Below are 21,567 nucleotides of genomic sequence, written 5' to 3' on the forward strand. Positions count from 1 at the left end.
TCCAAACAGTAATTCTAGCATTCACTACTGACTGTATTTTATAGATGTATAAAGGTAGAAATCAATGTTCTGACTATGCCTGCCTTGAGGAGGCATGCATTCAGAGAGGTCTATGTATTCAGTTACTATTATGCTGGGTGAACCCTAGTTCTACACATTTATACAACTTTCTAGTAAAAAAAAAATAGTGTTCCTACCCTTCTACATAAAAATTGTCTGTAGTCTGTCTCAAAGGGCCTAAATATGAGATCAGTTTTAGTTAAGACTTGTGAAGGCTGTAAAACACACGTGTACACACACAAGGACTTGAATGCACAGGCACACACACACACACACACACACACACACACACACAGGGTCATTTGGGATGGACATATAAGTACACTTAAACCATGCAAGCTCTTCACAGCTAAGGAAGCAAAAAAAAAAAAAAAAGCATTTTGGTGGCACAGGCCTCTAACAGCAGCTACTCTGGAGGCTCCTACACAAGGACAAGCTTGAGGCCTGCTTGGGCTATAGAGCTGAGGGCAGAGCAAGTCTGGCAACTTAACAAGGTCTGTTCCAAAATCAAAAACAAGAAGAGGGTTGGAATATAGTTCACTTGTGGAGTGTTTTCATGTGAGGACCTGGGTTCAGTCTCTAGTATTATAAAACAAAGTTCTCTAGATGTAGATACTTGGAAAGCACTTGATGTGAAGGGAGGTTGCTATAAAGGTTTCTGTGGATGTGACTTTGCAGCAGTGTACCCTTTAGGATCTGAAACCACCCTCCAATGCCATTTAACTTTAGGAAAGAGACTATTGAAAGATGAAAACTGTTGAAAGATTTACAGAGGAGCAGAGACTGTGTTAGTCTTCCGGCCTCACCTCATAAGTATGGTGGTAGAGTGTGTGTATGTATGTGTGTGTGTATGTATGTGTGTATGTGTGCATGTCTGTGTATGTATGTGTGCATGTCTGTGTGCATGTGTGTGTGTATGTATGTGTGTATGTGTGCATGTCTGTGTGCATATGTGTGTGTGTGTATGTATGTGTGTATGTGTGCATGTCTGTGTATGTATGTGTGTATGTGTGTATGTCTGTGTGCATGTGTGTGTGAGTGTATGTGTGTATGTGTGCATGTCTGTGTGCATATGTGTGTGTGTGCTGGGGGAAGTGGAATGAGAGAGGAACATGGGGAGTCCCAGTCACAACATAGACTTTCCCCAAGAATCTGGGCTTTAGTTAGTTATGCCTCTTCCCAAATCACACAAGTGAATATAGTAAACTTATTGGCAACATACTAGGCAGAAAGTTAAAGGGAGGGGTAGACGGCCTCAATGGGCAGGAACCCAAGGCTAGATAGCTCAGAGACCCAAAACTGATTGGTAAAACAAAACAAAACAAAACAAAACAAAACACAATCAATGAAGTTATTCCTAATGGTATTCCACTATACTCATAGACCGATGCCTAGAAAGGCTTCATCAAGCAACTGATGGGAGCAGATGCAGACACCCACAGCCAAACACTAGGTGGAGCTCGGAGGATCCTGTGGCAGAGTGGTGAGAACAAACTGTAAAGGCCAGAGAAGTCAAGGACACCATGAGAACGAGTCCCACCGAATCACCTAAGCTGGGCTCATAGAGGCTCAGAGCCTGCATGGGTCTGACTTAAGTCCTCTGCCTATATGTTATGGCTGTGCAGCTTGGCATTTTATGGGACTCCTAACAGTGGGAGTCGATGCTGTCTCTGACTCCTTGTGGGTTGCTTTATCCAGCTTTAATGAGGGTTTGTGCCTGGTCTTCCTGTACCTTGATACGCCATGTTCCGTTGATATCTCTGGGAGGCCTGCTCTTTTCTAAAGGGAAATGGAGGAGGACAGGGTCCGGGGGAGAGGGGAGGTGTGGGGATCACTGGGAGGAGTGGGCGGGGAGAAAACCGAGGTCAGGATGTAAGAAAAGAATTCTATTTGAAAAGACCAAAGATGAAGCTGAGTGGGCTGTGCCTGGTGGTGTAGGTAGATCTATAATCTCAGCCACTAAGAAAGTCAAGGCAGAAGGATCACAACAAGTTCTGTAGTCCATGTAGAGTGAGTTCAAGGCCAGTCTGGTAGACATGGTTAAACCCTATTCTGAAATAAAAAGTAAACAGAAGGCTGGGAATAATGGTCAATGGTAAAGTGCTTGCCCACCATGTTGAAGGGCCACGGGTCAATCCCCAGCACAGCAAAAATAAGCTGTGAGTATTGGAAGGATGAAGAAAAAGGAGAGACGGGAACTGTAAATAAAATAAACAAAGAAAACTGATATTTTACATTTTTGAATCCTAAACGTCCCCTAAAGGACATTAAATGGCCTCTCACTTGTGGTACTGTTGGACAGAACCTAGGAGGGCCGGGGACAAGAGGGAGGAGGTTAGGTCACTGATCTTGAAGGAGATATTGGGGCTCTGGCCCCTTTCTCTTTTGTTTCCCAGCTTCCATGAAACAAGTAGCTTTGCTCTGGCATACACACTCACTGCCATGATATTACACACTGTCACAGGCCCACAGGGATGGGGCCAAGCAACAGTATACTGAAACTTTTGAAACTGAATCCACATAAATCGTTTCTCCCATAAGTAGATTGATTTCCTCAGGCTTTGCTTCCCAGCAATAGAAAGATGGCTGACAGAGCAAGATGAGGAGACTCAGGCATAAATTTTCGGGCTTTTCATTTCCTTTCACACACGTGTTACACTATCCTGAATAATCTTCCAGTAAGTTTTTGGTATAAAAGTTGTCACTAAGAATGATGCAGACGTTTACAGCATAGGTTAGAGATCACCTAACAATATCAGTAGTTAATACACACTAAATAACAGAATAATGTTGACAGTAACGGTCATAAACTAAGTTCTTTCAGCTTTAAGAGTCGAGCCACAGGAGAAGTTCGCCTTGAATGACACAGATCTTTGATGCATTGTAGCAATGTTTAATCTCTCTGTACGGTATAAATTGTTAAGTTTCATAAAACTCCTAATACTTATCAAATTCCACTGGTCCTCCGATATATCCTCCCTAAAAATTAGCCAAAGACTTTATATTGTAAAGAAATAATGAGATAACAGAACAAAGTAATTTTCAAAACTTTATCACGAGAATTTCAAGCACGTACCAGTGTCAAGCACAGTATAACGAACCGCACATACTCACCAAAGCCTCAACGATTCTTTACACAGGCCGTGTCTTTTGCTATTCCCCAACTTCTGATTTTGAAGCAGACCCTTATTTCATACCATGTACAGACATTTAAAAATATCCCTTGAAGCTCTATCTCTAAAGCTATGAGTAAAAAGTAGCCACCACATCAATATCACACCTAAGAAACTAGACTTTGGGACTAATTCATTCCAGTGTGTGGTATTTTTTATTTGAAATTATTTTTATTTTTAAAAATGTAACTATTCTTATCCCATGTGCATTGCTGGTTTGTCTGCATGTATGCACGGATGTTGGATCCCCTGGAACTGGAGTTACAGGTTGTGAGCTGCCATGTGGGCACTGGGAATTGAACCTGGGTCCTTTGGAAGATAGAATGCTCCTAACCACTGTGCCATCTCTCCAGCCCCCTACAACTTCTTAAATACCTTTTAAACTTTACTTCATGTATATGAGTGTTTTGCCTGCATGGATGTTTATGCACATACAACACATGTGGTCAGAAGAGGTGGTCAGAAAAGGGCACTGAAACTGGACAGTTATGAACTGCTATGTGGGAGCCAGGAAGAGAATGTGGGTCCTCTGCAAGAACAGTGAATACTCTTAACAGCTGAGCTGTCTCTCCAGCCCATTTTTGGTTTGTTTGGCTTCTTTTGTTGTGGTGCTGTTTTTGTTTATTAGTGTGGTTTGGTTTGGTTATTCCAGACAGCGTTTCTTTGTGTAACCTTGGCTGTCCTGGAACTTGCTCTGTAGAACAGGTTGGCCTCAAATTCACAGAGATCCATTTGCCTCTGCCTCCTTGAGTGATGGGATTGAAGGTGTGTGCTGCCATGACCAGACATCCACATTTTTTAATAATAAAATTTAACAACTTTAAATGTCTAAAATTTATCAAGCCACAGATTATTTACAGATCTTCTATTTCTACAGACACTCAGGGTTCTATAAAAGTTATCAAGCAAGAAAAGACATATTCCCTGGCCTTACACCAAGTATAGCTCAACAGAAAAGGCACATACATATCAGCTAGACCCAGTTGCCTTAAAAGTGAAATGATGTGAGGAAATGTCTTCTCGCCAAAGAGAGTCACGTGCAGACCTGGAAAATATACTGCACAGGCTGTCCTTAGCCGTGGTCGCTTAAGAACAACCAAGGTCCCTGATGAAAACCAGGGACAAAGTATGATCACGCAAAGCTTGCCAGCTAAGTGTTTAAAGCTAGATGAGAAGCAGAGCCGGAAATGCCATCTGGGGAAGGAGACAGGTTCGGAACATGAATCTGCACAAAGTCAAAACTGAGAAGTGCTGGAACCTGGTGGGTCACAGGCAGTCAAGCTTTCTTGACATAGCATTCAGCATTTATTTTAATCAGATAATGAGATCCACCTATTCAAACGCCAAGTCCCCCGTGGACCAGGGATCTATCTATGAGTACCTGACCTCCTCTACTCTGGGAATACTGACTAGTATCCACGCAGCTAAGCCCACTGGCTGGATAGCTTCTAACACTAGGGCTATGTAAGAGAAAGAAATGTAGCTTTGGCAACTGTAAATGCAGACTCATTTAATAACGTATAATTCTTATTAAAAATGATGGCAAGTCAAATCTAGACGTTCCTGAAATGTTTACTCTTTAAGAAAGCAATACAAGTACAACCCTAACCAACAAAGTAGAAACTGGTGTTTGAGCATTAGAAATTATTCGTTTTTCCCTGAACTAGAAAGATTTCATATTTGGATTAATTGGTTTAGGCCTAACATGGTCTGTGATGAACCACAGACTACACAGCAACATGACCCCACAGCTGAGCTGCCTCAAATAAACCCCAATGCTATTTCTGCCACGGTCAGTGCCGCTGGCCTGGCATCCTTACCTTTAACCACATCAGCTACATTACAGGTGGGGTCGATACTCCCTATATGTTTCGGATGTGCAGGGTTAGTGTCACCACCAAACAGAAGTGCTAAATGAACACAAAAGAGAAGGAAAGGGATTGAAACACAGTCAGCTGATATGGTCAAGCACAGAAATAAAGTCCTAACTGTCAAAACGATCTTTTTAGAATCATTTCGGGATCCACAATGACTTTGAGCAATGCAATACTCTATGAGGGAGCACATACATCAGGCAAAAGGGGGAGGGGTGTACTTTAAGTCCCATCAGGCACAGGTAGTAGATCCTATAGCAGCAGTGCATGTCAGGGGCCCAGGCCTTTCTTCCTCTTCTGATGATAACTAGACCAAGACACTTAATGATTGACAGGCTATCTCCCTGAGGGCTCAACACTTGCAGCCATTTACTGCAGTCACTAAGTATTTCCGACATGCAGCATGGGCCATTGGTGAAGAACCCTCACAGGTAGCACTGCAATCGCCTCCACCATGCAGGATCTTTTGCAGTTCTATGTACACAAACCGTATTTGTTCAAATATCTTTAGAAAGCTATTCCACTTTACTCTACACAATAGTTGCAGATTTTTATTCCCAAATAAAAGCCTAAAGAAGCTGAAAAGAAAAAAAGCAACGCAAGCTAAATTTTTATAGGTATACTTTATCAAACCTATCAATCAAACCTGGGGACTAACTTAGACTCCACAACAGGAGAATAAATATCTAAACAAAATAGGAATGACTTGAGATTATAAAAACGACAAATATAGGTGTATGCCAGTACATAAAGTTCTAACTTATTAAAAATAGAAAAAAAAACAGAGGTGCATGAGTTTAATCAACAACAAAACATATGCATATCTATGTGAACACAAATATGCTTAGATAAGGAAATTGCCACTATGTCAGTAAATTAGCTGGCTTGTATTTAGGTTCCTTTTTTTTTTTCTATAAATTATCATACATGTTTCTAAAAAATATAAATAAATACATACATTGTTTTAAAAGACAGGGTTTATGGCTATCTTGAAACTCACTCTGTAGACCAGGCTGGCCTCAAACCTAGAAATTCCCTGTCTCTTGCTTCTCGAGTACTCAGATTAAGGCATGTGCTGTCACTGCCCGGCTATAAGTACATATTAACAGTTCCATAACATTTGCTTATCTAAGTAAATCAAATGAATTAAAAATGCTTGCCGGGCAGTGGTGGCTTATGCCTTTGATCCCAGCACTTGGGAGGCAGAGGCAGGCAGATTTCTGAGTTTGAGGCTAGCCTGGTCTACAAAGTGAATTCCAGGACAGCCAGGGCTATACAGAGAAATCCTGTCTCGAAAAACCAAAATAAATAAATAAATAAATAAATAAAGTTTTGCTCCCTCTCTGATTCAGCAAGGACAACTCCAAATATGTACATGCTTTTCCTTAGAATTAAAAAAAAAATCAACCAAGGTGACAGTACTGGAAATCAGTGAAGAAGTTCATTGTGTTGAAAGAACTGAATATACTAAACTCTCAGTGCAGCATCATGGACTAATTAAAAATCAGATTTTACCTATCACTGTGCAATCAAGGAAATTGCTTATATATCTAACATGCTCATTCAATATTCCCATATTGGTGCTTTTAAAACCATTGAGAAATTAATGTGGCTGCCATTCAAGCCAGTCCCTTGACTCCACAGAAAGGTAACAGCAGAGCCTTTGAAAGGCAGGCAGTGGCCCTGCCTATAATATAAGCATCACAAAGCCTTCCAAGGACAACTTTTATGCAAGAATATCGATTAATGGATTTTATTTATTTATTTTTTTTATTAGATATTTACTTTATTTACATTTTAAATGTTATCCCCTTTCCTGGTTTCCCCTCTGAAAACCCCTATCCCTCCCCCTGCTCGCCAACCCAGCCAAACAGATTTTTATAATAGGAAGGATTCCCTTAACAAAAAAAACTGAACTAGAAATGAAATTTCTATAGCCAAAGTCTAAGTCAGTAAACTTAAAGTGAAGCAAAAGGAAAACTTTTCAGAAAAATCAATATGGTTACCTGTTCAAAACTAGACCGAAAACAACCCAACTTACTGTGCTGGTTAATAAGCATGCGGAAAGAAATGCGGTTGGTATAAAACCGATCCAGGAAATATTGAATGTTACTGCTAATGAACGGATCAAACCCGAACTTTTCCTTGTACTCAATCACGCCTTGGGCCATTGTAGGAACAACATCATTGTGTCTGTTTCTGATATTTATCAGAACGTTGAGAAAGCTGTGTGGGAAGGAAATACAATGTGGTAAGTTTACATTTCACGGGCTGAAAGCCATCCCCCACCTCTATCTAGTTACCTGCTGGTATTCTTTATAAGTAGAAACATTCCTCTCACTAGATAGTAAAAGGAAGTAAGCATAAACGCTAAAACCTAGTGAAACTTACAACTGGCATTCTTTCGGAGACACACAAAGTAAAAGGGTCTAGTGAAGTTAAAAAACAGTTCAAATCCTTTTTTAGGAATGTGCTGACACTTGGAGGTTCTATATTTTTTTTTTATTTTTTACTAAAAGAATGTAAATCAGTAAGGAAATAAGGAAATAATTGAACTGATGGGGCCAGAGGGCTAACAATTTAAACCATATATACCAATTTCAAGCCTTAAGCCCCAAGAGAATGAGAAATGTAAGAATAATAGTGAGGAGCTGGCTTGGGGGGGTGGTAAAGTGACGAGGATCTGTAGCCACATATAAGCCAGGTATGGTAGCACATCTCTGTAAGCCCAGAGCCAGGGGAGCAGACACAGGTGGATCCCCGGGGAGTACTGGCTAGCCAGTCTAGTCAAAACATCAAGGTCCCTGGTTAGTGAGCGAGTCTGTCTGAAAAAATCAGGTGAGAGTGATCCAGAAAACATCTGACATCAACCTCTGATAGGCACATGAAAATGCACACACATACACACACGTACACATCAGTACACACACATACACACACATGTATATATCAGTGCACATACACACATGCACACATCAGTGCACACAGGCATACACATGTACACATCAGTGCACACACACATATACACATCAGTGCACATACACACACATGCACATGTACACATCAGTGCACACACATACATATACATGTACACATCAGTACACACACATACACATGTACACATCAGTGCACACACATACACACACATGTACACATCAGTGCACACACATACACACACGTATATATCAGTGCACATACACACATACACATGTACACATCAGTGCACACACACATATATACACATCAGTGCACACACGTACATACACATGTACACATCAGTGCACACACATACATACACATGTACACATCAGTGCTCACACATACATACATACATACACATGTACACATCAGTGCACACACATACATATACATGTACACATCAGTACACACACATACACATGTACACATCAGTGCACACACATACACACACATGTACACATCAGTGCACACACATACACACACGTATATATCAGTGCACATACACACATACACATGTACACATCAGTGCACACACACATATATACACATCAGTGCACACACGTACATACACATGTACACATCAGTGCACACACATACATACACATGTACACATCAGTGCTCACACATACATACATACATACACATGTACACATCAGTGCACACACATACACTACACATGTACACATCAGTGCACACACATACATATACATGTACACATCAGTGCACATACATACATACACATGTACACATCAGTGCACACACATACACATGTACACATCAGTGCACACACACATATACACATCAGTGCACACACATATATACACATGTACACATCAGTGCACACACATACATACACATGTACACATAAGCCATATAAACATACACAAAATTAATTTCTTTTTAAAAAGACAAAAATGTTAAGAGTGAAATCACAGAAATAATAAAAGAAAATCAGCTGAATTAAGTCTATACCTTTGGGATAAAGGCGGCTGTTCTCGGCTTATTACCAAGGGCAGAAACACACAATGCAAAGAAACAAAGAACATAACTGGGGAATTGATGAGTAAGTGAAGAAATAAAAGCCCATACACTTAGTGAAGATGAACATCCCACTGGAAACTAGGGAAAGGATCTTAGTGGGAAAATCTATGAAAAACTCAAGCACAGTGCCAATCAATTTACCAGCACAAAAGCAAAGGAAAACATTATTTATTAGAATGGCAAATAATAACCAGTGAAGGTTGCGTGTGGGCGCTAAATGGAACATTTTCTAAGGGCAATTTAACCAAATATATCTGAAGTCCAAAGAAGATAATTCCACTTCTAGGATCAACGCTAGGGAAACAAGTGGACAAGGTAAATAGCTGTTTTTAAAAACTGCTTTCCACACACGCAAACGCATACATCATACCCAGAGAATGCAAGTGTGGGAAGAGAAAGAGAAAACAAAAGCTGTTTTTAGAGCACTCTGTGCTAGTAAGGTGACTTGCTGCGTAAATGCAGTGCTGTGTAAGCTTGCTGACCTGACTGTGGATCCCTGGAAACGGAAGGCAAAGAGCAGCACCCAACACTGTCATCAGATCTCCACATCCACAGCATGACACGGTACTCTCAGACACAAACACCTATGCAATGGATCATAGACTCACACACAGGAGAAGGTACTGAAAACTACAAACCAGGATAAAAGCCAACATTAGTGGGTCAAATAGCATGACCTATCTGTAGAATTAATAATATAAGTAAGTGCCAAGTGGTGTATAAGTAAGTGCCAAGTGGTGGCGGCACAGGCCTTTGATCCCAGCACTCAGGAGGCAGAGGCAGGCGGATCTGAGTTTGAAGTCAGCCTGGTCTACAGAGTGAGTTCCAGGACAGCCAGGGCTACACAGGAACCCTGTGTCAAAAAAACAAAAACAAACAACCCAACAAGACAATTTGCATGTGTGTGTGTGTGCATGTATGTGTGTGAGAGAGTACTGACAGCTACATGCTACACAATAACATTTCAGTGACAGACTGTACACAATAGTGTCCCTAAAAGATTATGTCACCTGGTAAGGTTGTAGTCCTCTTATGTTTCTATGAGGATACTCTACAGTGTTCACATAAACAATTTTTCCTCATAAAGCATTTCTCTAAGGTATCTGTCATTGAGTGATCCATGACTGTATTATAAAATTACTGGCCACTATTAAGTGGCCAAGAACTGTATTGTAAACACAAAAATTGCTGAGCAGTGGTGTTCACCTTTAAATCCCAGCACTTGGGAGGCAGAGGCAGAGGCAAGTGGATCTCTGTGAGTTGGAGGCCAGCCTGGTCTACAGAGTGAATTATAGGACAATGAGGGCTATATAGAGAATCCTTGTCTCAAAAAACTTCACACTCATACAATATGAATGCTTAGGGGAAAATAACGGCAGAAGAAAATGTTAGCTGAGGCTGTCCTCTAGTAATGAGATTTTGGAATAAGTTTCTTTTACTTATCTCGTCTTATTTTTTCCTCAATGAAAATTTTCTGTAACAAATATGTACGTACAATGAAAGCAAAGATGAATAAACTCTGAAACTAGAAGCTCACAATTAGCCAGGCTTGGAGGCACACACCTTTAATCACAGCCCTCAGGAAGCATAGGCAGGCTAATCCACAGTGAAGCCCTTCTTCAAAACAAAACAAAAAAAGCCCAAGTTTGCAATTATGCACAAGAAATTTTTACAATGGGTAAATTTTCATGTACCTCTTTCCAATGTATTTATCAATTAAGTATCTGTAAAATGAAACAATTCATTATAGTGCAGAAACATCTTCACCTGAAGGAAAGAGGCTTATTTAAATGGATGAATTCTCAGAACACCTCCCTACTCTCCTGGGCTTTTCTATCTCCATCATGAGGACCAATGTGATTGACATAAATGACTCTCCAGCTAGTGGCCCCACGTATGGCAGAATTTATGTTCTCACTGAACAGAGAAGGCTGTTACCAGGATACACACTCATCTCGCACCCCTCCCTTTACTAACAGCACGAGGCAACTCAAATCTCAACTTTCCAACCGCTGCATAAAGCCAGCAAGTTATCGAAATTCACTGAGTAAGAGCTACTGCCATGAAGACCTAGCACACACTCGATTCAGCACTGTCCATTCACTTAAATTGGTCCTGATGAAAATAATGTTAGAGTTTGGACTCTACAAAAACCATAGCAATTAATTAATAATTGTGTACTTCTCCAAATCTTTATCTTCAAGTGTACACCTAGAGGCTAGCTCCATTTTGAGAATTTCAAATGTCCTCAACTAATGACGTAAGAAAACAAAGCTCCTAGATTCAATCCATTTAATGTCAACACGTTAAATAACAGTTGATGTGGAACCTTACGGGTTTGTTGGAAAGTGAATTATGCTATATTGTGTTTTGCTGGGGCAAACATGTGAAGGTGTGTCCTGAAGCGGACACAGGTGTGAAAGACTAAAGCCGACTCACGAAGGCATGTTTAGCTGAAGCAGACACAGGAGAAAGGATGTTCTGCTAAACCAAACACGTGAAAGGAATTTTTGCTAATGACACAAATGCATCGGTTCACCATATACTGAGTAGTTGAGCTGCATTTGTCAAGACTCCACAGAGAGAAATGAGCCAAAACAAAAAACAAAAACAAAGACAAAAACAAAATCAAAAACAAAGACAAAGACAAAAACAAAAGCAAAAAACCCTTCTGGTGGTGTGCTGCAGTTTCTTGCAGCTTCCTGCTTCCTTGGACTCAGGCTGATTGTCAGCTGAGACGGGTGCACGTGTTGAGGCACAACCCTTAGAAGACACGTGATGTTTGGAGGTTATAAAAAGAACTCAATGGACAGTGACAGAGGGAGGCTGAGCTTGCTGTGCAGCACTTGTGCACCACCAGTTCGCTTCCCTGAGAGAGGCACAGCTGAGAACTTCTCCTGGTGTTCCTGTTGGTCCCTCCTGCTGACTGGAGCCGAGGCTGAGGCCTGGCTGTCTCTGCTAGGTCATGTCACTGCTGTTGCTGACCCAACTCATGGACTTCATGGACTACCGGTGTATCCATGAAGTGTTTTCGAGTGTATGAGCTTCCACCGCCTGCTGACCTGTAAACTGAACTGCTGATTTCCAGACAACACTGATGAGAGTTGCTCCAAAGAACCTTTCTAAGCAGGCTTACTTCCCCCATATCCTTTCTTTCCCACTACCTCTGGTGGGTGGTGGGCTATAAGGGAGGTTAAAGTGTTTAAGGACCATCATTAAAAATAGAGTTTGAAAAAATAAGAGTTACAGACAGCAGTGGCTAGCTAGTATCAAGGAAACAACTATATGTGTGGCTCTAACCCAATGCTTGTACTTTTCACATTCACCAGATCCATTCAATAAGATACAACTGACCCTGAGCTCCCTTCTCCTGCCTGAAAGCAGCATTTCTGGCTGTATGGTACACTGCAGAGGACCAGCATACTATGGAAAAGGAACAATGACTCACGGGTCTAGCTCTGTCACAACCTTGAGCACATCCTTCCACACCTCTGACCTCCAGATTTCCTGGGTTAAAACTCTCCAAGGTTGGTTGTGTGGTGTAGTGTTTCCCTACTTCTATTCACGGAGCTCATCCAAGCCAAGTGTTTGTCTCATGATTATGAGGATTAAGCCTATGATAAAAGAAAGTCCTCAGCACAACTGGATGCCGTGAGTATTCACTGTGTAGATCCCCAACAGGAAGAAATCAGGCTAAAGGAGATACTTAATTTCTCTTGGGGGGAAAAAGCTCTACTCACAGATGAGGTTATGGTTTACTGGAGAACAAAAATAGAAAACAGAAATACTTTCTGGTAACATGAGAATTCCATAGTCTTTGTGCACAGTGACAGCAATAGAATCCAACAGTTGTGTGTGTGTGTATGTATATATATATATATATATATATTTAAAAAAAAAACACTTTTACGCTTCTCCAAAACAAAATCACTACAATTTTCTAAGCTCAAAAAGTATTTTACTTTAGAAAGTATTTTAAGTTGATGGATTAGGGAGATACTTGCTGTATATATGGAGGCTATTGCATTCTTAAAACTACCACTAGATGGAACATTCCCAACAATGCTTATAGTAAGCTGCTGTCTATTTTACCTTGACCACATATATTAAGAACTGGGTCATGAAGCATTAATTGAAGTTTCATTGTTCTTTGTGAATTATGCTAAATTCTTAAGTTAAAAAAAACAACAACTATGTTATTACCCACAAGAAAATTAAAACCTTTGTCTAAATTCCAGTTATTTATGTTCTCAAAAGTGTGTGTAGTGTATGTGGGAGTATTCGTGTTAAAACTTGAGCACACAAATGTACACACACATGAGGATTCCAGGTTAGTATCAGTTGTCTTCCTCAGTCACTCTCTACCTCATTTATCAAAACAGGGTCTCTCATTTGAACCTAGAGCTCGCTTACTCAGGACATTTAGCTAGGCAGCTTCTCTGGGGATCCCCAGGGTGACTTCCAACCACTAGGATTACAGGCAGGCTGTCATGCCTGCCCAGTACCCACTTGACAACTGCACATCCAAACTCAGGTCTGCACACTTGTTCAGTAAGCACTTTAACTACTGAGCCATCTCGTAGCCCTGAATTATAACTCTCTAGTCTTAACATGAGTTCCATTTCACTGAAATGTTCTCTTGCCGAGGTATTTTTACTTTCATGTAATTGGCATCATACTTACTTATCCAAAACTCGTGGGTCTTCTGGGCTCTTGTTTTCATATTCTAAAAGTTCAAGGAAGCTCTGCATGTACCTAGAAAACACAAGTCAGCACGTGAGCTACCTGCCTGCTCCCTCCCTCCTCACTCAGCCTTTACCCCACTCCTATCTGCAGCTTCAGGGCTTCAGGCCGAGGTGACTCCTCCAGAGCATGTAGGAAGAGCCCTTCTCTCTCATCAATACTTACTCTCTAGTCCCACAGTCCATAGCTAAGACTAAGAACCAAATGCATCCCTGAAACAGGCACTGACTCAGGAACAGGTCTAGGGCTTCAATTCAAACGGAAAGAAATACATAGAAGACTTGCTGGAGGTTTCTAAGCATACTGCCTTCTCTGCTTTGGTACAGTGTATGAAATCTGCAACTTCTACAACCAGTCTTCCGCCTGGAAGGAAGCTCACCTGAAAACAAAGCCAACACTGCCAAAAAGCATAGCTCTGATAGCTTTGTGTGTCTCTGATTCAAACTAATAGGAAGAACTCATCCAATGACTGACCCTTCTGGTTGTACAAGCCAGGTTCAGCATCCTAACTCATACTCCAAGTCTACAATTTGATTACTCTAAAAGCACATAAATTTTTCTTGAAACAAGGTCTCACTAGATAGCCTTGGCTGGCCTAGAAGTCAATATGAGGACCAGGATTACCTTACACTCATAGAAATCTATCAGCTACTAACTCCTAAATTCGGGGATTAAAGGCATACACACCACATTTGGCAAAAAGATCACAAAATTTTAAGAAGCACTCTGGTTTGATCCTGAAGCATACACCAAGAATACAAGAAGGCTATTTCTTACAGTAAAATTAACTTCATCAGTATGTACTAGAGAAATGCACATCAGGAAAAGATTCTAAATTGATCACGATAGTTTTCAATAAAGGCCAATACAAGAAAAAACTGTGTATATTATAAAATCCTTAAGTCTTAATAAGATGTGCCACACATGAGCAAGTTAGGTGGGCCTCCAGCCTTTTCCCAAAGCAGTAATCCTTTAAAGAGAAAAGTTATAAATGCAGAAGAATCCAAGATCATACTAAGATTTGTAGCATGAAAAGAAAACGGGAAGACTACAGGGTGACTAAGAGAACAGTGGAGTCCCTGTTTCACATGCAAGTCACTTGTAAAAGCAAATGACAGGATCACATAAATAAATACATGATCCTAATATGGATTCTTAAATCAAGACAATTTTTTTTGGTTTGTTTTTGAGACAGGGTTTCTCTGTGTAGCTCTGGCTGTCCTGGAGCTCACTCTGTAGACCAGGCTGGCCTTGAACTCAGAAATTTGCCTGCCTTTGCCTCCCAAGTGCTGGGATTAAAGGTGTGCGCCACCATGCCTGACAATTTTTTTAAAGGATCATTATTAAGACAATTAGTAAAATAATAACAAGCACTACCTATTAGGAAACATTTACTAGATCAATGACAAACTTCTAAATGTGAATATTTATATCATGGTTTTCTAAGAGTTATCCCCAGAGATGCGTGTTAAAGTTATTTGGGGGCAAAGGAACAAACATAATGTCAACATCAATTCAAATGTTTCAGGAAAAGCAATGAATTTTTGTATGATGTCAACCAGTAAAAGGAACAATCTGAACTATATCCTCAAATACTACTGATATTTATTTGGAAAGAGCATTTTCAAAGAAAAAGGACATGCTACAGGAAGCCACACATGTGTTCATGCTACAGGAAGCCACACATGTGTTCAAAAGAGCACCTCCTTGTAGATTCCCTGACTACACTTCTAAAATCCCTCCTGTGTCAACACACTTCCTTTTCGACTCCCCTTACCAGCTTGTCCTTTCTTTTCTAATGGTTCCTTGTTAAACAGGGATGTTGTTTTATTCATCTTGCTGCTTCTTTAATACCTAAGGCATGGTTAGTAATATATGATTAAAGAAGGAAAAGAAAAGGCCCAAGGCAAGGGGACTTCTAAAGAAAAATGATCATACCAGATAGTTGAAATCAAGAACTGTCGATTCTAATGATTAATACCAAGGGTAGAATGTTCTGGAGGTTGAAGACTTGCTGACCGGATGGTCTTACAGATGTCATAAGGTTGCAAGAGCCTCCGTATGAACGTGTAGACCTAGAATCTCATGCTAGTCACTAATAGTAACAACCATGCAAAAGAAATTGTCCTTAGTAACTCCCTAGCTCTACCAATTCCATTTTGATCCTGACAATGTTTACATTTCTTTCATGCATATGTGTATGTCATATTATATACATATATACATGCACACATATATTCATATTATCTCTCCCCATTCAATGTGGGAGAGGAGATAAACATGAATTATGAAAGAGCAAATATAGTCAAATGTTATCAGTGAAGCTAGATGAAGGTATATGACAATTCTTTCTACTAGTCTTGTAATTCTTAAGTAGGAAATTATTTTTTTCAAAATAGAATGTATATGAACAAAAAGAAATGGCATGCACAGTCTGAAGTAGACACGGACAATGCAGAGGATACAAAGGAAGGTTTAACACTGTAATCTGAGTCTATACTTCACTTTGCCAGTGTTATATGCATAACACAAAAATAAATTTAGTATTCACTCCTGCTTCCTGGTACAGTTCCTAAGCCTTAAAGTTCCAGAATGACAGGAGTATCTCTTGTTACTCAGAAGAAGCACCTATCGCTCACATTTGAGTTATTCTAATAAGGTCACTTAGAGTGGGGCTCTAGACAGTGTCAACATGATCTTGATCAAAACAATGAGCAAGTAACTAGAGAGCTCAAACTTTTAGTCTACTCCCAACCTCTGTGGAGGCATGAGGACTGAAAATGAAGCTCTATAAAAACTCCTGAATGAAGAGATGCTGAAGGCTTTGTACTGAACCCCTGGAGGTGCCAACAGAGCACACACAGGGAGGGTATGGATGCTGCAAAGTTACACCAACACCTTGTCTGATATATTTCTTCCATTTTGCTGTTTCTTTTCCTATCCACCTGCAAATATAAACAAAGTGCCTTCCTGAATTCTGTGATCCACTTTAGCCAATTATCAAACCTCAGAAGAGGGCCATGGAAACTCAATGTACAGCCAGTCAATTGCATCAGTCAGTCAAAGGCATGGATAGATCCAGGACCTGCAGTTGACACATAATGTATGGTGTCAGTCTCTGGAGACTGAGCTCTGAAATTGTGGGGCCTCTGCTGACTTCAGATACTTAGTATCAGGACTGAACAGTTGCTGAACACTCAGCTGGTGTCTGGAGAATCAGAGTTGGCTCATGTTGGAAAACAGTTCGGAGGCAGTAATTTACTTTGAAGTTCCTGAAGTAACTGCTGCATAAGCAATGGAAACTGGTTAATTGCTGCAACCTAATGGATCAAAGGACATGACTTTGCCTACCGAGGACCTTCATCATAGTGTCCCTGACAGTGCTTATACTATCTACAGCTCAAGTTTCCTCCTCCCAGGTATGTACAGCCTGAGACTGTTTGCCTACAGAGTCTCCCTACCTAGAACAGCTAAACTTACCACCTTATTCAGCTATATACCATAAATCTGTGTCTTTAATTCTGATGGTGCAAGTCCATCAAAATGCATGGCTCACTCGACTCCAGCTTTTCTTTTTTTTTCTTTTTCTTTCTTTTTCCTTTTCCTTTTTGTTTTGTTTTGTTTTCAAGCCAGGGTTTCTCTGTGTAGCCCTGGCTGTCCTGGAACTCACTTTGTAGACCAGGCTGGCCTTGAACTCAGAAATCCGCCTGCCCCTGCCTCCCAAGTGCTGGGATTAAAGGCATGTGCCACCACCGCCCGGCAACTCCAGCTTTTCTATATGTGAGCTATCACTTCTTCATTCCCTGTCATCTGAATTAGGTCAACCCCTAATCCATGCAAGGTTATTGCATAAAACAGTGCTTTTCACAAAAACGTATTCTTCAGGAATGGCCATTGAATTCTTCATTCTTTATCAGAAGCCAAGCCACCACAAACCCTCTGAATTCGAGCTAGTTTTCTTAAGCTGGTGATTTCTTAAGATGGTCCTCTACACTAGTCAACTCCACCCACCCATCAAGGAACAGTACAAGGCCATGGCTAGCGTTTTCTGCCCCTTTTTTGTTCTCAACACTGTTCCTGATTAGCAACAGTGTGCCTCCTGGTCCTTACAGTCCTCCAGGTTTCTCCACATGCTTCCGCCATGCTTTTTATAGCAGAGTAGACCAAACATGCAAATCTCTGTCTAAAAACATGCCACCTTTTCTTCCAGCCTCCCACTCAGTGACCTCACGGCGGGTGGGGGATCATCGCAGACTCCACTTCCTCTGACAGAGAATGCAGGCTTTACAGTCAGAGCTCTGACTGATTTAACTTTGCTTTAAGATCTTGCATAGAGCAGGCACAGCACAGCAGGGACATGATTGGTTTTTCCACATGAGGTTCCCCTATAAAGGACTTAGTCTAAAAAGTATTTCCTTCATGAAAGATCTTTAAAACAAAAATAAAAGAGGCAAGGCTGAGACTTACTAAAGGTTGAAAACATCTCTCTATCCAAAGGAGGGCAAATGGGCTAGGCACGTAGCTCAATTAGGAGTGCTTGCTTTGCCTCTGTTGTCAAAGCCCTGCTTCAGTCCCCAGTAACTGGACATGGTGGCACACAGTGTGCCCTCAGCACTCAGGAGGCAAGAGGATCAGATGTGCAAAGGATACCTAGGCTACAAATGGAACTCATGGCCAGTCTGGGATGCAAGAGACACTGCCTCAATTTCTTTCTTTATCAAAGTAGGTCCACTGATACTGGTCACTGTAATGTCATTCCTTCATTTTATTCTCTATTTTTTTTCAGTAAGCAATCATGTCTCTAACAAGAAAAAATGAAAGGTTCAGGAAGTGTCTTATGGTTCAAAATAGTTACATTAAAATTTTTAAACGAATAGTTGAAAGCTTAAGTGCACGGAAAGCCTAGCTCTCCTGAAAGCCTCATTCCCAGACAGACAGTTTGTACACTTCTGTGCAAAATGCTTCCAGTGCAGAACTGTTCGCAGCACTTACTTACCAGCTCTGAACTAATCCCACGGAAGGGCGGTTCAACAAGTTATCCGGCAAGAGATTAACCTCTCTCATGGTGTTAGCCAGTCGCACAGGAAGTTCCTTGCGCAGAAACATATAGGAAGTTTTTTCACATGCATTATCCCTTCCTATTAAGAGATGAAAAAATTCCATAAAATTAACATCTAGAGACATAAAATGCTCTCATGTTCACAGAATTAGAAAAAGAAAAAGGAAATTAAGTAATATAATGATGTCTAGTTAAATTTTCATTCTCCAAAATAACAAGTTTAAGAAAACAGCTTAATTAGAAGCGAAAAAGAACATTTATTCCAAGAGGCAACTTTGAAAGCAGTTTTTTTCTTAACACAAATAGGTACCTAGTGTTGCTGGCCACAACATAAAAGTGACCTGGGATATAATTTGAGTTTGCTTTCAAATAAACACTGTATGGAAACTGCCAAGTACAGAACAATATGATATTGAAATCTACTATTGTTCATAGTGGTTTTCGGGGAGGCAGCATGATCCGTTCCTTCTGTAAATGCGCCTATTGCATGCCAACCACTTGTTACGAGTTTTCTTCCAATGTAAAGAAACGCATGGCTCTGCCATCCTGGAAGCAGAAACTCTGTGATTCCAAACGAGCAGCTCTAAGTCACACAACTAATACGTCTCAAAAAGCTTACAATGTACTCCCAGTGAATGACCCACTGTGACAAGTCCAAGAAGGAAAAAGCTACCCTATAGGTGGTCAGTGAGCTAAGGCAGGCATAGAAATCAGGCAGCACGTGAGCATGTGGAACAGCAGAAATCGAGACCTGAACAATGGCTCTGAGCTCGGGGTCAGTGGGGATGGGGTGGGGCTTTATTAAGAGCTCCTAGCTGAAGTTAGAAGAAGTAAGTTCTGGTGTAATGCTGTACAATATGGCTAACAATTATATACCGCATTTTCCCCAAAACTAGAAGAAAATTGAAAGTTTGACACAGAGAAAGGACCAAATTTTTAATGAGGTAACTATGTTTAACCTGATGTTAACATTATAAAACTATTATCATGTACTGAACATTTTATACCACTCCATTATGATTAATATAAACAAGAGTAGGTTATCACCTATCAGATTTTCCCAAAAGTAAAAGACAAGACGTGGTCGAGGAAATCTTCTGGAGATGGGTGTCCATTCACATGAATAGCAGGATGACAGAAAAGGCATGCGGATACCTTTTCCCAACTTCACTGTGGCCAGAACACTTTCCCAAACCTGTTACAAACTTATGGCTGGGGAGAGGTGTGAAATAAAGTATATGAGCTTTGGGGTGAGAAACACCCTCTGGACCGGAGTCAGCCATCCTGTGCGTGTGAAACATTGGTTAAGGCTTACTACGCCTCTTAACTTTAGCTACCCTAATCTTGAAGGCGGGGGGTCAATCTTTGTAAAGGCAACATGTAACCCACACATAACCGTGGTCCTCCACTCTGTGATCCTCGTGGGTCTATCCTGTCTCCCTGGCACTGGCTAGGCCTCCCTGATGCTCCACTCCCTGGAAGCTGTTCTGGAATGAGTCAAGACCAGACACAAGGGAGGGAAGCTTTCTAAACACTTTGCCTTCCAAACTCTCTTAAGCTTTCCCTGTATAAAAAAGGCAGCAACTGAAAGGTTTACACACATGGTATTTCTAATGCTTCCATCCACTTTCTGACTTCTCCCTTTCCTTTCTACAAAATAAAGCTTGGGAAAAAAAAGAGTCATTCTTGAAAGTCATCTGTGGCTCTTTTCTTCCTCACCAACCTGGACCCCATTTCCATATTTAAACAAATTAGAATGAAAGATTGCTCTCAAATCATTGTTTTCTTCATTCACCATGAGTATACTGAAGGTCTTTGGTAGGAAAATCCCTAACGATTGATTCTTTCACTCACCCTTAGCCCTCTGACATTAGTTCCCAGGTAAGAGGGGAAGGGGTATAATACTCCAGAAACAGCAGCCAACAGCTACTTCACCAAGCTGATTTTGGTAGTTTTGCTTCAAAAATATATTGCTCCTATTGATGCATATAATTTTAATTTCATATGCACAAAGATACTAGTATTGCCATAGTTAATTATATTGGTTAATATATATTACATATATATTATAATTATAATTATATTGGACTATTAAGAATTTTAAGTTTTGGTGCCCCACTTATTCTTTGGTAGAATCTAATTTGAGCTGATTTAAATAATACTTTAATCTATTTTAAGTTAAAATATAAATCTGGGTTTTTACAGGACAGAAGAAATACTCTAGATTCTGGTAAAAATACACTGGTTTAAGCACACACAGACACACAAAATGTCACTGTGGGCTACTGAAGACCAGCTTTCAATCAAGCTTCCTCTGAAACCTCTCTCTGAACAGCTCAACCTTGCGCTCTAGGTTGACTTGCTTAGAACATTGTAACAAGAATCTGCATGCCATCTTAGCAAAAGTCCTTTGCCTTTAGCAAAAGTCTGGTTTCCCTTGGTACTGATCAAATTCCTCACTCCCTATTCTAAGTATCTAAACATTCCAGACAGTTTTCAGCAGGGCTCTAGTTGCTCTAGTAAGAGCCTCCCCAAGCACTGATCCCTGCTACTAATTTCCTGGCCAGGGGCCCTTTGCCCAGGCACACACACATAACACTGTTCCTGAGCTATAAATCTCCATTTGTCCATGGTGCAT

At 40.7% G+C, this 21,567-nt stretch overlaps 1 protein-coding gene across 1 annotated transcript in view; it reads right to left on the reverse strand.

Moving 5' to 3' along the window:
* Pdk3 (pyruvate dehydrogenase kinase, isoenzyme 3) overlaps positions 1-21,567 on the reverse strand; it is a 67,535-nt gene that overhangs the window by 30,445 nt on the left and 15,523 nt on the right. The window contains exons 2-5 of the mRNA NM_145630.3: positions 18,867-19,008; positions 13,811-13,882; positions 7,149-7,333; positions 5,054-5,143 (exon numbers count right to left, since the gene is read on the reverse strand). Of these exons, the coding sequence (NP_663605.1) occupies positions 5,054-5,143; positions 7,149-7,333; positions 13,811-13,882; positions 18,867-19,008 (489 nt within the window). The remainder of the gene's footprint in view (positions 1-5,053; positions 5,144-7,148; positions 7,334-13,810; positions 13,883-18,866; positions 19,009-21,567) is intronic.

The sequence above is a fragment of the Mus musculus genome, chromosome X, assembly GCF_000001635.26.
Source record: "Mus musculus strain C57BL/6J chromosome X, GRCm38.p6 C57BL/6J".
Classification (NCBI taxonomy): domain Eukaryota; kingdom Metazoa; phylum Chordata; class Mammalia; order Rodentia; family Muridae; genus Mus; species Mus musculus.